This window comes from Spea bombifrons, chromosome 2, assembly GCF_027358695.1.
Source record: "Spea bombifrons isolate aSpeBom1 chromosome 2, aSpeBom1.2.pri, whole genome shotgun sequence".
Taxonomy (NCBI): Eukaryota; Metazoa; Chordata; class Amphibia; order Anura; family Pelobatidae; genus Spea; species Spea bombifrons.
In genome coordinates, this window is record NC_071088.1 from 47393075 (window position 1) to 47410178 (window position 17104).

Sequence of the window (17104 nt, forward strand, 5' to 3'; positions counted from 1 at the left end):
TACTGCACAGTATTATGTTGATAGCATGTGTAGAGAAAATGATCACGTTACACCCAATACAAAATGTGTCACTATAAAGGTGATGAACATGTTGCATTATTAAAGTATGGCAAATACCAATAGAGTGCCTACACTCTGCTATATTAAAAAAAGATTGATGCATGTCTACAGACATGGAAGCTGTGATATGCCTTGCTGTATGCCGACTGTTATATATATATATATATATATTTATTTATCTTATTTTACCTGCTTCACACAATGTATAGTATTTTTTGTGCCTGCAGCAATGCAGTGTGCGCGTGTGAACAAAGAGATTTTACAGTCATAAGCAGCGAAGTACCACTCCCACACATACAGCATTGGCTCTGCACCTCCATCATGCAGTGTGTGCTGTGTTATTCATGCACCTATACACACTTCTCATGACTGTGCCACACTGTTTTATCTGCTCTTCCTTTGCCTCTGCCAGTCCAGCTCTGCCATCAGTGTTTTACCATTAACCCCATTGAGGGCTTGTTCCGTATTTCATTTTCTAAGTAGCCCACTGTGCAAGGGGGTTAAAACTTGTAAACTTGAATAGGTCAAAGTAGAGTCCATGCTCTACAAAAAGTTATTATCCTTTCTATATCCCTGTGAACCAGACATTTGTTGTTTTTAATTAGCACGATATGGTAACTTCAGTGGTGCCCCAAGAAACACCTTAACCCAGATTAACATACAGCTATATCCTCAGTTCACACCATTTCTCACCAGACAAGTTGTGCATGGGCAAAATGGCATTATTGCACCACTTAACAACATGTTATCACTTACACTAAACAATTTCAGGTCCTTCACAAATGTACTTCACATCATCTGATAGAAAGAGGTAATTGTCACTTATATTTCAGCACAAAATATCTCTAAAAGCCACAATAGGACTCAATGCCACCCTTTTAGCATGAATAGCCCCAAGCTGTAGGTCACCATGTGGCCTTTTCTTCTTATGCAACATTTGAGTAATGTATATCACACAGTGATTAATATGCATACCACTAATGTTCATTCTCTATGTCTGCCTTGTCCATAATTCCTAGAGGTAACACTATTATTTGAGTATAGTTATGAATTAAATATTTCAGGGCCTATTCAGTCATGATGTGGAGGTTTCAGGCATACTAATAGGAACAAAAGCTTTTGGTCTGTTGGCCTAAAGTTAAAAAAGTAACATTCGTATCATCCCGTCTCATACGCTCTCTTTTTTCTCTGCCAATCGTACCATTACCATACTATATATATATAATAATTACACAGTTAGCAAGTTACAGGTTCTCACCAAATGCAAGTAGTCAAGGACCCATAGAACACATGAGGATATCCTAGCCGTTTAATTTAATATAGTAGACAGTATCATTTGTGTGGCTTCTCTCATCTACCTCCATTCTTCCAATCTCACTTATACCAGAGAGAGCTTTAATGCATCTGTTCCACTGATTTACCTAATGCCTAAAACACAATTTCACTACACACATTTCCCATTTAATTCACCTCTTATATCTTATAATCAATCTTTTTATCATCACTGAGATTTCCTGCATGTTTAATCGCTGCAATTATTTTCGGTACTGTTTTTAATTCGGGCCACCTAATGCCCCATGCAGTGTGTCATGCAGAAAACTTTCCCTCCCCCCCCCCCATCCCAAGTTCCCATCCCAACCCTAGTTCCCAGCCCATGAGGTCTGCCATCTCACCCAACATCTGGCTGAAGAGCAGTTGCTCCAAATCGCCCAGTACAGTCACCACTAATTCTGGGTCCACCTTCAGAAATGTCTTCTTGTCATCAGCAGACTCTTTACTGGAATCATCCACTCCAGGGCCGCTGGGCGCAGTCTCTGGTGCTTTGCTGAGAGGCTTGACCTCTGCATATGGGCCCCGGGGTATACGGCTAGGTGTTTTGGGCTGGAGTAATGAGTGTTCTGAACGAGACAGAGCCCGCGACATGGCAGGTGAAGCAGGCGCTGCATTGTGGCTCCTAGGGGGAGCCACAGTAGATAAGTCATCACACCAGTCAGGGCCACAAAGGCGTAACTTCTTCTCAGCATCAGTCAAAACAGAAAGATTGGTTAGGGACCGTTGGCGTCGCAAAGGAGCTCCAGGCAGGCGTGATTCGTGTACGGCAGTAGTAGGGCCACGGAAGACACGGAGCTCCGCAGAGCGGCCTGGACCAGCCCCTGAGGGGGGCTTCACCTTTCTCTGCATCATCACACCTCCCCTCCCTGAAGAAAGGAGGTATAGGGTAGGAGGGAAGATTATAAATAAAACATATGTACTGGGGAGAAGGGGAATAGTAGGAAAAGATTCAGGAAATGAATTATGGAAGGATAAAGAATAGGGGAATCAATTAAGATGAGGAATCTGCATGAGAGAAAGAGGAGTGAAGAACAGACAATTCTACAACAAGAAAAGGAGGAAGAAAAATGGAGGACAGAATAAATGCAAATGGTAAAAGGCTAGAGGGTAAGCAGAAGAATACCAGTAGGTGAAACGAAAAGGAAAGCAGAGGCGTGTGCAGTGAAAAAAAAAAGAATAATGGAAATGACAGAGAAAAAATCACAGGAGCATCAATAGTATGGAGAGAAAGCCTGACGGGAGCAAAACGGGCTAAAGGAGGCAGAGGACGCGGAGAGAACGAAAGCAACGAAAGATATTCTTCGGAACGGAAAATATATACAGTCCCAAACGAGATGACTCCCGGCGGATCTGTGCCGACCCTCACCGGAGGGCATATGCGTCCCCTTTTTGGTCCTAGCGGTGCATGAGCACAAGGCACTCCCTCAGCTTTCTGCTTCCTCTACCTCCCGGAGGATGCTGAGAGAGCGAGAGAGGGAGGAGGAGGGAGGGAAGGAGGGGACACGAAGAGAGACAGCCACAGTAGAGGAGGGGGAACGAGGAAAGGAGGAGAGACAGACCGAAAACGAGAAGGACGCGTGACGGTGCGAGAGAAAATGCTATGAAAAAGGAGACGGAGCTCCAGAGAGAGACTGAACATGGAGGAGGGGGAGCTACAGAGAAAAAGCCAGATAAAGGGAGGGAGAAATATGGGAAGAGGAGGACTAAGTATCTTATGACATTCATTTAGGAACACGTTTACACGCAATGCCCCTGTTCTTCTACAACATGTATGTGTGATATAATATATATATATAATATATATATATATCGGTATATATATTATGTTTACACACATGTTCTGATGGATGCTATATGTGCCCTGCCTTATATGTTTTCCCCTTTGAACACGATTAGCTGTGATTATGAGCTGAACGCTTATCTTCTATACATGTTATTAATTGCAATGTATTGTGTTTTTACACTCTGTATTATCCGAATCTTATACAAATCTACACTCACTGCAATTATAAAGAAACAATACACAATGTTGTTATCAACAGGTGTTTGGGCTAATAAAAACAGCTGCTAAAGGATGTTTGGGGTAAATCTGGAATATCAATTAAATGTCAGTTAAATGCTCCCGACAACTTCATAACCAAAAGTACATTTAAGATACATATAAGGAATTAGATGCTATTTAAAAAGTCTGTTCCCAACCACCGCGTCGTTTCCAAAAAGGTATCTTTCGTTTTATACATTTTATTGGATTCCCATAAAGCTGTTTTTGAGACTTTTTGATTCCTAGTGAGGTCCTATGGTCAGCACGGTTATACACCATCTGCTTTCACTTTAAATTCTAAGGTTACATTCTGTTCCCTGTGGTGAATGTGCCACTGATTTTGTCATTATTTTTTTTGCCATATAGTATAATATTTCCTATAGTTATATATTTTAATCCATCCAGCGGGTGCCACATGGCTAAAAGTAGATTTTCATAGATGGTTTAATTCCAGACTCTGTAATAAGTATTATGTGTGTTTGTTGGCAGCTTAATAAATATTTAAAGTGGATCAGTCACTTTCCCAAAGTTTGCATTTTACTGTTGTTTAGGCTAAAGTAGCGTATATATCTGTATTAAAAATGCACCGTTTCATATCATGGGACCAACATGTTAACTTGGAATGTACATTTTTTTTTTTAAATTATTGACAAACACCCTAATTGTTTATCATACTGCCTGTAGTAATTAATACATAAACACAGAGAGTCTCGGTCTTAATTGCCCAGTCTGACACTCGGACTTACGAAAGTCTGTAGAGGAACTTGAGTCATTCGCATTAAACTTCCTTTGTAAGAAATATGCTTTGGAAAAGGGAGAAATAATTAGAATAAAGCCTAATATGCTAGTTTTATGATACATCTCAGTTTTCTAGTGGTAAAATAGTCGCTCAGTTTTAAACCATACATTATAACCTTAGTTTTAAACTATACATCTCCAAAACAGTTATAGTGATCACTAAATAAAAAGCACAAGCAATCAGTATGCTTAATAAATTAATTCAGTTGAATTTAAAGCGATAGTTTTCAAGATAATGGGGAATTCATTTTTAAAGTTTGTGTTTGGAAATAATAATAATATGTTTAGTGTATGAATGCATAGTGTGTACAAACATGATGGAGATATGGAGCGGCAACGATCTCTGTTTGTTGTCTTGTGACACCTTCATTTTAGACAACGATAAGTCAGAGATCAACATGTGGTGGGGGATGGGGGCACAAACATGTGACCGCTAATACTAACCGTTAAGGGCTGCAGGAAAAGCAGAGGTCACCCTGAATTTGCGTGCTTATGGCGAGAGGTTTTGCCGTAAAGGAACAATAAACGGTATCAGATCATATTAATAATAATTAGATACCTCTGACAAATGCCGATATGCTTAGTGAAGTGTAACGTTATCCAGCTTCTAACATGGAGCACTGTATAGAACTCAGCTTGAGAGCAGCAAACTGCTCCATAAATGATGTCATTAAATGGAACCTACGCACTTTTCAGAACAGTTGGGGGCCATACAGAGTCCCACCACTGACCTAAACCCTGGTCTTCAGTGAGATCATGAAAGAAATACCTATGTAACATCATGTATATATATATATATATATATATATATATATATATATAAATGTGTGTGTGTGTATATATATATATATATATAGGCTAATTAGATTTTACAGCTAGATAGATAATCTCTCACGTCAGTATATATCATAATTGTAGCATGTAAAACTGGATACAGTTTTTTTTCTACTCCCTTCCACCCATTCTGTTTTTCTCTTTCTCCCCCTCTCTTTACAAAACTCTCTAAGAATCACTCCTTCCATAGTGCTACCATATTTTTGCCTTCTTTTCACCCTCCCGCAATCTCTCTCTCTCTTACACTGCAGAGCTGCAGCCCTCGTTTCTATGGAAACAAGCATCTACTGCTAGACTCACTCCTGTGGACCAGAGATGCTGAGCCAGCTCCAGGTCAGGTGAGTGTTCTGACGACACATGGCCTGACAGGCATAGAACTACAACTCCCATAATACATTGCAGCTTGTTCAATGGTCTGGAAAATCTGCATACTAAAACCTTATTTTTCACAAAAGCTTTTTATTAATTCTGGGCTTTTTGTGTTTCGTTTGAGCGATCCTGTGAATATCCACCATTTTACACAAATCTGTGACTTTTGAGGACAAGCATCAAGAATGTATTCAGTTAATGCCATAGAATTGTATTAAGTATTCTTTAAAACGTGCTTTGAGAGTTATCCTCACTCTGCAGAGTATCCATCCATGCAAAGAGCCCAGGCCAGGTTGCCAATGTAAAAAAAAAGGAAATATATTGTAGAAACTTCATATGCTTGCCAGGATTGTGTTGCAAATTACCTGTAATCTAAATCTTGTTTTGATTAATTTTTGGTCCTTAAACTAGAAGAACTGCACACATTCAGACATAACGGCAGCATGAACCATTGTACCAAGCAGAACTATGTTAAAGGACACCAATGTCTGTAGGGGGGTCATACTCGACTAGCAGTGTAAACATGGAGGTTTAGCAAAACAATGAGCGGATCAGGTTCTTGTTAATGTGAGCAAAGGGTTAAATAGGAAATGTCTGTGTGGGCCCTGGCAGGAACATCTAGGAAAGGCAGACTACATTACAGAATAACACAGAATGCAGGATACAACAGCAGAGCAGATGTACGTAGAAGAACGTGAATCGGAACAGGAATATGAGCTGAAAGGATGTGTAGCCTGTCTGTAACTTTAGAAGTAGAGAGACAGAAAATGTAATTAAACCGAGAAGCTATCTGTCTTACGACAGGATACTCCGTGGCCAAAAGCAAAGCTGGGGTTAGGATGGGGTGATGTGATTAGTACACAATGGGGCATTTGTGTAAAGGGGAGGTAAGAACAGTGCAGAATGTTGTTTGTTTGTAGTCAAGGAGCTGGAATACTCCATGGAATGGTGGATCTTTCAAAGCTATTGATTTGTATACCATAAATGTGTACTATTACTTAACAATAATATTTAAACATGCTGTTCCGATTCAACGAAAACGTTGAATATGCATGTAAAATGGATTTAAGCAGACCTGTCATTTTAGGATTTCATCAAAAGTTGTAAAGGAACCTTTACCAGACTAATTATCCCATCATTCTGCTGCTTCACTGTTCCAGCATTGGCTCCCCATACCCTCCAAAGTAAAATTCAAACTCCTGTGCCCCAACATTTTTTTCCTCGTCTCTCCAATACTCTCCCAAGTGCCCTCTTTGCTCTGCCCTTGACGTGTCTCTCTTCAACCGTTAATAAATTCTTAACATTCATGTATACAGGATTTTACTTGCCTGTTCCCTGGAATTCGCTCCCCTGTTCTGTCAGACACTTTCCTGCTTATTCTCCCCTACTAAGCTTCCCGGGGGTTCTACAAATTAAATGTAATGTAAACAGTCATGTCAAGCTGTGTCCATGCATCCCAGCGGTGGTACCTGACAGCATTTTCACTTAGGAATATGGCTGCTTAGCCTTAAAAACTACCATTTTTTTCTGTTGCACATGACTATATTATTTTGAATTATTATTATTATTGTTTTATATAGCGCCATCAAATTCCATAGCGCTGTACAACGGGACAAACATTTGACTTGATAAAATCTTCTTCTTCAACATTCATTAGTAATAGGGTGGTATTTCTAATGCAATATTGAGCAGAGTACCTAATCTGATCACTGTATGTACATAAAAACTGTAGAAGGGCCAAGAAAGAAGAAAAAATAAAACAATTGTGAGTATTAAATACCTGATACAGATTTTTAGGCCACCTCCATAAATATGTCGGTGTCCATTTCAACTATAATTATTTTCTTTTGTTGTATTTTTAACCAGCACTAAAGACACGATAATTTGTTGGCTCCAGGTACTTTGCAATGAATTTGTTGTAACTTTTAATGTACAAAATGTTAAAGGACTTACTAGTTCATACCAGGATCTCTACTGAGAAGATAGGTCACTAGAATCTGCAGTTCTTATCAGGATGGGTTAATTTGACGCAGCTTTTTTAAGTTTTTAAAACTTTTTAATAACTTAATTGTCCCCAGTTGGGTAGAGATTTAAATACCTTTCTCTTGTTTCCCATACTTCATGTAGAGTTTCATTAAACACATAAAAAAGCAAGTATACCGCTATAGAACAGTGCCCCATTTTACTTTATTTTTGTAGTTTCTTAATGTATCTCTAGATTGTAAGTTATCGTTAGCACTATATAAACAAAACATAATAAAAATTAAATTAAAAATTACCTACCGTCTTTTAAGGAAATATGCCATATAATGGTATGTAGAATTGCTATGAAATTTGTGAATGCTTTCTATATAATGCTATAATGTGAAGTTTCCAGCAACCGCTCGGTGCCCCTCACTCTCCGTGACAGACACCTCCCGCTCCCAGCGCAGGACTCAACAAGGTAAGTTAGGATAATGAGAAGTAGGGAGAGGGGGTAGATAGTGAGAAGGGGCAGATTTTTTTCCTCTCTTTTTTGGGGGGATGGGGGGCGCCAGAGGAGTAGTCCGCACAGGGCGCCAGAACACTTAAGGCCGGCTCCGTTGTATGTGTGGTTAATTAGTATACGCCGTAATACTGTGTGTCCCTCTGCATAGAAAAATAAATATCACAGGACCAAAAGATGCAGCTTGCATTGGTGCTTACTAGAAAAAAAGGTCTATGGTACATTCAGGGTATTTATGCCTATTAAGAGCTGGAATTGCAACAGAATGTAGTATGTTCAGAGGGTGAGTGTTCGTGTAGAATGCTGCACACACGTGGCAGCCACACACGCTTAGACGCTGAGCCAGCAGTGAGACCTCTGCAAAACCTCCCACTACATCACAGAAATCTGCAGTGCCGGGAACAGCATAGCATTCAATATCCCTTTTTCCGGTAACCCTATCACCGCCATGTCTGCAGAGGCATATCACAACTGTCTACTCCCACCCACTCATTTCACCCTTTACTTAGCGGACTACGTTCTGTTCATAATGTAGTCTTACTGTTTTCGTATCCCACATTCTTCCAGACAAATGTCTCGTTAATATTTCATCACTGAATTTCCTTGAACACATTAATCTAGCCACTACTGAACATGAGCATACCCAAACTGCACCGCTATTATGGCATAGCTCGTGTTTACAAATATATACAAGTATGGGAAAAGAGCTACTAAATTGTTATGAGATGTGATGGCATAGCTTTCAACGAGTCTACACATTAAAATAGCACTGGGTTTCCGGCAAACCTGCGATGTGTTACATTAGAGAGGCAACCACTTTTTGTCATTGTTGTGTCCACAAGACGAGTGACTCTGCTCGCCGGCAACTATCCATGACAAACCAAGGCTGTGCGGTGCTGTGGTATCGTCATGTTTAGGAAGGATTCTGACTTAGACACCCTTAATCATAATCTTTCAGATGGTGGCCTCCTATTTGGCTCCTCAACCAAACAAATATACCAAATGTCTGAATGCATAGTTCCTCTCATACTGAGCAGGATTAATATTGCAACAACATAGCAAAGATATATTTATATATACCCATGCTATAGATTTGTCACCTTAGTCCTTGACTTTATACTATAATGTTACTTCTCCATCCATGGCAAAAGTCCATGGCTGAGAAGGTTTAACTTTAATCTATCTTTAGTATGACTTATTTAGTAAAGTACAACTTGAATTGTTCGGTCACTATGGCAAAAGTCAGCAATAAAATGAATTTAGAAATGCAGCTGCAGCACAAGAAATCTAGAGTGCACCTGACAATGGGATATTTTTGTTTCCAGACACTTGTCTTTGTCTGCTCTGTACATCAATATTAATGAGAATGGCCTGAGAAGCCATTAGCTGGAACCATTCTGCTGCTCTCCCCTACTTGTGCATTAGAGGTGATTTACATTTTACGTGTGCTGAACACACAGCATCCCTGTACATAGCAATATTATATCCATTTTTATTTTTAGTAATGCATGGAGCCCACCAAGGGAATTAAAGGGACAGTTTGATGTTTTAGACAGTCTCACAGTACTTCAATAAACATTTTTTGAAAAAGTTTAAAAAGATATGTATGGTTATGGAGAAGCTGTAATACCAGAAATTTGGCAGAAGGCTTCCTTTGTGGTATGGTGTTTTGCATCACTGATTGTCTGCGTGAAGCAGCCAACTAGAACACTATGTTGAGACAGCACTGGAGTTGGCTGGTGGTAACATGTTGTCTACATGGTATATACTGTAGATGGGGGGTGTGTGGAAAGAGGCAAATGCATATGGCGCATTCGCAATGGGCAGTACCTGGAAATATAGAGACCATTCAAGCATCATATGCATTAAAGTTCAGATGATGGCAGGAGTGTCTTTTTAAGGATACTTCTACTCATGCACCAAGTGGTGTGATGATGTCAGGATGAATGAAAGGAAGGATGGATGGATGGGTAGAAAGAAGGAAATAGAGCTGCACAAAACGTGACCATTTTATATTTCGTTTTTCAAGCAAATAAATGTTCTGATTACATACTTAGTAAGTAATCTATGTATATGTATTCCACTGTTGAAGGCCACTTGAGTTCCTCCTTACCAAACACGTTATGGACTGCCATATCTGCATAGGGGCACAGTCATGCTGGAACAGGAATGGACTTTCCACAAACTGGTGCCACAAAGTTGGGAGCTGTCGGGACACAAATTTACCTGGCAACCATCGGGTCAAAGCCTCCCTCGTTGGGAACGTGCAAATAGACAAAAGTCTTAAATCGACCGCGTCAAGGAAATTTATAAAATACTGGAAGGTGGGCTGGGACTATTTAAACAACTGGCGCCTTTCTCAAGGTGCTTAGCTGTTTGAGTTTCTGGCTGCAACTTGACCTCCGATTCCCTCTTTACCTGAATTTGATCATATTATCCTCTCCTGCAGTAGCGTTATGGACTTCTACAAAATCTTCCATCCTGAGCTCCAGGTTGTCCGTTCTATCTCTCAGGCTGTCAATGACACGTTTTGGGGAAGATGTGATGTCTTGGATGTCCTGTTTAAGCTGTTCTCGCATTTCCTGCAGAAGAGATTTCATGGTTTGCGAAGTAAGAATTTGTGATTCTTGAGATTCGTGTGCAGTCCTCATGGAAGAGGTAGATTTGCCGCCCAGTGAAGTATCAGAGTCCTCCTCCATTTCCTTTGCTAGGCCTGGGACCCGCATAAGCGCTTTTTTTCTCGATTTTGGCTCAAAACAGTCAGGCATATTGGCTGCTTTCTTCGGCCGATGCCCTTACATATAGTCTAGTTACTTCAATTCTCAGTTTGACCTTCGTTATTTGGTGCCATTAACCTGTTGCACACGGATTTCCATTTTCCTGCCACCTGCTAAAACAGCCCCAGCCCAATATCCATACTCTACCATGGTACCATGCATTCCAGTAGGAAGTGTTCTACTGGCATCCACCAAACCCAGATTCTTCCATCCAACTTCCAGATAATTGTGATTGAAGTGTGATTCATCACTCCATAGAACATGTTTCCACTGCTCCAGAGTCCAGTAGGAACTCTGGAGCAGTAGTCCTGTATACCACTCCAGCTGACGCTTGGCATTGCATTGTGAAACCCATTTCATGAAGGCCCCCTACTTGTGCTGATGTTGCTTCCAGAAGCAGTTTGAAACTCTGTAGTGAGTAATGCTACAGAGAACAGACAATTTTTATGCTCTGTGTGCTTCAACACTCAGCAGCTCCACACTGACTATGTGTGTGGTATACTGTTTTGTGGTTAAGCAGTTGTTACTCATAGACCATTCCAGTTTGCATTAATATCACTTAAAGTGGCCCAAGGTTGACCTATTAGAGAAGAAATGTCATAATGATATGAAGGTGGCATCCTATGACAGTCATGCTTAAAGTCACTGCCCTCAGCACAACCCATGCTACTGACAATGTAACCATGTATAGGATGCTTTGGAGTGGGAGGTCCATCCCTTTAGTGGTGACATTTATTATATAAAAGAAAGCTATGGGAAATGTAGTATTTATCAGAATCCGCAGGTGGAAAAACTATCACCTGGCAAACCACATCTATAAGGGGACCTAGATGAATTTAAGGAGGGAAAGCTAGTGTGCAGGTAAAATGGATTGCAGGACTGTGTAATAGGCCCTCAGAAAGCATTTGATGGATAGACCATACTGGTGATGATGTGGCATGGACAGAGAAGGGATGCCATCCGTCAGCTCCGGCAGAAAGCCCAACCGAGTGACTTTAGTAATGTAGCAGCCAGAAATGTTTGGCAGGCAATGTATTCAATGTTCATTTTCCGGGCATGTCCAACGTACATTCACCAAAACAGAAGCGCATAACCTGAAAGCTGTCTAATATATGTTATTCTGCAAACCTCCCTAACTTTGTGTTGCACTGCGAATAAAACAAACATTTCCATTTAAAACATTTTCAGAACGTAATAACTATATAGCTGGAAAGAAACTTGCTTGTGCAATTTTCGTAAAAAAAACCTCAAAAACGAAGTTTGTAAATGTGACACTAAGGCCACACTTAACCCATTATTTCTGTGGTTTTTTCCTTGCTGTGTTCTTCATAATGACTAGTTCAGAGATTAAAAGGGTTGCAGTTTACTCATGAGATTTTTACACAAGTAGAGAGGATGTTTTCTTTCCTGGCAGGGATTTCAGGTGTCCTGTGGAGAAGCGAAGAACATACGTATGACAAATTTAGATTGACTATCCTACTATTATTTCTCTAGATTTCAATTGGCTTAATTTACATTATATTTATTTTCAGACAGCCATCTGTTTTTTTTTCGTTGCATTTATATTTAAACAAGTTTCTTTACTGTAAAATGGACCAGGTGCCCAGGGGTATATTCTTTCCTTACGACTGAAAACCTAGGTTAGGGTGATGGGCTCATGCTTAGTCCAACAAGCCAGGAATAAATGCAGGAAGTAGTAGTTACAGGTTATAAGGATAAGGAAGCAGCACCAGAGTTAAGCTGGTCTCTGTGGATAGGGAATTTGTGGATTCCCTCACAAGTCAGGTTGGTAAACAGGAATAAACATAGAACAATGAGCAGGATAATAGATACCCACAATAAACTGGCAATAGGAAATGACCGAACTCATCAGAGAAGAGATTCATTGTCAGGTTGTAGGGTCATGCACAACAGATATCTGGCATTTTCTATCTTAGTTAAAAAGCACACCCATCAGCCCAGTATTATTGATTATCTACCAGTTTTCAAATCTATCCCTATAGTTAAAGGAACCGTTTTGTGTCCCTGACACCCCTATTATAGAAAAATGCATATTAAAACATACCCTGTGAGCCCATTAATATGCATTTATCCAAAACAATAAAAACTACCATGCTAAAATAACATGCAGTGTTTAGCAGAGCCAGCACTGGATCTGACGGGAGGTGAGTACATCACATGCAGGGAGCATTCGGCCAAAAGGATCTCCTGCAGGGCAATGAGCTGAGGGTGGGAAAAGGAAAAAAAATCATTTGGGATTCTGCAGAAAATTTAAAGGCACCATTCACCTTTCATATGCATTAAAGTGTTCCTACTCTCTACTGCTTCCCAAGTCTGCCCCTGGTATGTTTGGTATGGTATAGGTACTTCAGTTCTCCTAACCTTCACCATCAACCACTATGAATGCGGAAGGTTTATGATTTATCAAGGCAGAGGTAAGGAAATATATGTGTATGAAACGTAGAAGGATATGGGAATCAAGAGCGTGACAATACTCTATGACAACAAAATTATGGTCTGGGGGTTCAGTTCACCTTAAATATGAATCATATGCAATCATACTACAGATTTTTCTCATTTGCTAAAAGCATATTTATTATCCTGTGCCATAGCGCTGATGTCCCAGTAAGCTCTAACTAGAATAGAAGGCACGTGAATGTGTCACCTCTGGACCAACAACATGGTATGGAGCATGGAGCGAATGGTTCCATATATTTTTACATTTGTTTGGGGAGTAAGCCTGTCCAAACTAGGTTTTATTTAACGTAGTTACAAAGTTACACAGTTCATAAGGTTGAATAAAAGACCTAAATCCATCAAGTTCAACCCTTCTACCTAACCTTCCTATTCTTGATTTTGCATAGATCATTGCTTAAACCTAGATCTTATACAGTATAAGATGATTGGATCTAAATCACATTTTTCAACTTATTGTAAGGTTGTTGGGTATGTAGGCACTCCTGACTCTTTTTATTAAATATAATTGTGGTCACAACAAACTATGATGCCCAGCATACCAGAACACCATTAGTTTGTTGAATCCCAACTTCTATAGTTACTCAGCTAACACTGAGCCTGTTTGCTGCATCTGAGGAAGGCTGCCAGGATGCCTCCAATCACTTATTTACTATGTACTCTAGAACATCCATGGAGTTGTCTTGAAGATAATCATCTTGTCATGTAGCCAAGGGATCCAGTGAAGATTACCTGGTCTGGAACTCTATGACAAAAGTACAAAGGAGCGTTTAACAGGATGCTTCAGGATAGACAAGTCAGCACCATACCAGCTGGATATGCAATATGCATGGAACACTGATATATCTAACCATTTCAATATTTTCTCCTAGTTTTTCCTCTGTTGCCTTAGAGAAGCTGGACAATTGAGGAAGAATCTAGGACAAAGGGACATGGATCTCTGTTTGAAGTACACATGAAGTATTAGGTGTTAAATTTTGTGAAACCTGAGGCAAGAACCGGCAACCAGTGCAATGTCCAAAACAGTCATAACCAAGCAGGGGTGGACTGCACTATGGTAGACAGACAAGATGACGTGGTCCAGTGGTGGCCGTGTAGCATCTCGTACCTTGAGCAAGCAGAGCCAATGGAGGTATGGAGCTGTCATTGGGAAATAGTGTGACTGAGTGAGGAAGTGTAAGGCAAAAGAATAGATAGGAGCTGTTTTAAAATGGGGGAGGGGGTGAGATTCACTTGGCTGTATCAGTGCCAAAAAGATGCCAACCTTCCCCTGAAGCTGCAGGGTATAGCGGTGAGAATAAATCTGTGACATTATGCTCATTTGTATAAAATAAATGTAACTGGAACTTTGTTTTATTATTTTTTGTATTATACAGTTTGACTTTCTGCTATCATTCAAGATTAGTACTTTGTGGATAATGAAAGCATGGTTTTTATTTTACTGCGATCCAGTGCCTTTCGCTGTTTGATTCATTTCTATATAAGGTAAATGCTGACTTGCAAAAGCTACTAGAGTTCCAAGAGGACACATATAATAAATTAAACAATAGCAAAAGCAAATCTTGTCCATTGAAGTAAAATCAAATGGATCAGGAATACAGTGTATACATTGTTAATGTTGTAAACGGCTATTTTAGCTGGAAACGATTTTTAAAGGAATATCTTCATAGGCGTACGGAGGCCCTTTATCAGCAACCATCACTCCTGAGTTCCAATGGCAATTGTGTTCGCTAATCCAAGCTTAAGTTTAAAAGGCTAATTGCTCATTAGAAAACCCCAAAGAGGGACACTTTGGAGCCATGCCATTTTTGAAGATTTCAAGGCTGAGGTACTAGATTGGGTTGTGTGCATGGAGAAATGGTAGAGGGAAATGGATATGAGGCAGTGAAGAAAATGGACATTGACAGAAGAGAGGTCAGAGAGAGAAACACGTGGTACAAAATAACCTAGACCAAGAAGATTGATCGAACGGTATATTGGAAACTGATAGAAAGGCAGCATTTCAAAATATCCCCACTTATTATGCTTTCAATTAAATAAAGGATATAAATTAGCATAAGGCCTCAAAATTTCTACTGTTAAATCAAACCTGGGTGTGAATGGCACAGTACCTCGTTTGTCAGGCAATGAATTGTAGCACCCTCTGGTGTACACTTACTGAATAGCAATTTCTGTGTAAAATTTATTTTGCTTCTGCCTGGATTGGTGCGGTGTACTTTTTTTACTAGATGTTAATGGAACAATATCTTACAAAAATGGCAAATACTAGTAGGTTTGGACTCCCTTTCTTGTTAACCATAGGTACTCAATCTTTTATACATTTATATGTATTATGTAATAAGATGTCAGTCAAGTACTAAAGGTTAGAGTTACGTACCACAGCACTGGTACTCTACAGGTTAAAATGTGTCTCCCTTAAAAATATGGCAATCTAGGCACATGCCTATGCCAGTGGGATATCTGTCCCTAAGGTGCTGTAGAAAATCAAGAAAAGTAGTAAAGCAGGATATTTCCCAATGAACTAAAGGAGAAAACACAACAAAAAGGCAATGAAGCTTGCATCCCGGTTTGCCTTTTAAGTAAATACAAAGGTAAAGTTTGTAAACAGTGTTGTAAACTCTGTCGGTGTGTGTCGCTTTAGAGGAGAGTCAATCTTCCAGTTGCTGACATACTGCTACACAGAGGTACCCTGTCCCACTTCCCAAGCAATGATAAAGCCTAAGGATGGAGCTTGTTTAATTTCTCCTTCTGCACAAGCATTGCACAGAAGTTTGATGTTTATAAACACAACACATTTCACTGACATTCTAGATAGCAATTGCTCTGTCACAGGCAAATGTATTCATTAAAAAATAAAAGCTGAAAACACTTTAAGATTTTGGTTAGTAAAACTCCCATTAAACATAATTGGTTCTTGCCTCCTTGTCGCTGAAATCTGGAACTTCCACCCTGACCCCATACTCCCCAAAACCCCAAAATTATTTTGCATGCAAGAAATCTTCAAAAAGCAGCTACTCTGTTTAAGGTTCTTTAGGAGTTTGGTACTGTGGTGCACACCGGACAAAACAGTCATTTATGTTAAAAAAAATTAAATGAAACGGAAGTCCATCCAGTTCAACCCTTCTTTTGTTCCATAAGAAGGCAAAAACCTCACACTGAAGTGATTTCAAATTGTGCCTCAAAAAAAACCAAAAAACTTTCTTGACTCCAAGATGGTTATCTGATTTCTCACTAGATCAACAAGCTATAACAAATCATGTACTTATAATCGGTTATATGATATCCCTGTATATGCCTATTTGCTAAACAAAATCACCCAGCCCATATTTAAAGCGTTAATTAAACTTCATAACACAACCTCCGTAGGTAGTAAATTTCACATACTTATTGTTCTTTCTGTAAAGAACTCTTTTCAGTGCTTTAGGTGCAAATGTTTTGGGTTTTCTTTTAAATCTGAATGAATGATCTTTTGTTCTTGGTACATTTTTATTAAAGAACTGGTCACCAGACATTATCTTGTCCCGTAGGTATTTGTATAATTATATCATATCTCCTCTATGACATTTTTTCTAGCTTAAGTATATTTTTCTAGCCTTTCTTCATAACTAGGATGTTTCATTTGTTGTTTTAATTTTGTAGCACACATCTGTGCTTTTCAAGATTGATAATGTCCTTTGCAATGTCCTTTGCACTGTACAGGTTCTTACCATTGACTTATACAAAGGGAAATGTATATTTACATGTGAGTCAATACTCCTTTCTATATGTGACAATGGGGTCTATTTGCTAAAGAGAGATTTGTCAGGAGAGTTGTGTTTCAACTGCTTGATTTCACATTACGAAAGTCCAATTCAAGTGAGCCTCTGCTGGAAGGCAAGTTTGTTTGGTCCTGTATAATGTATAGTTAAATCAGCGAGATTAATTTACCTTTTG

The 17104-nt window shown here is 39.6% G+C and overlaps 1 protein-coding gene across 4 annotated transcripts in view; it reads right to left on the reverse strand.

Annotated features, from left to right (window-relative positions):
- Nucleotides 1-2838, reverse strand: part of NAV1 (neuron navigator 1) — a 60130-nt gene extending 57292 nt beyond the window's left edge. For all 4 annotated transcript variants that reach the window (XM_053457804.1, XM_053457801.1, XM_053457800.1 and 1 more), the window contains exon 1: nt 1734-2838. In XM_053457804.1, coding sequence (XP_053313779.1) covers nt 1734-2244 — 511 coding nt within the window. In that variant the 5' untranslated portion in view covers nt 2245-2838. The remainder of the gene's footprint in view (nt 1-1733) is intronic.
- Nucleotides 2839-17104: the final 14266 nt, after the last annotated feature.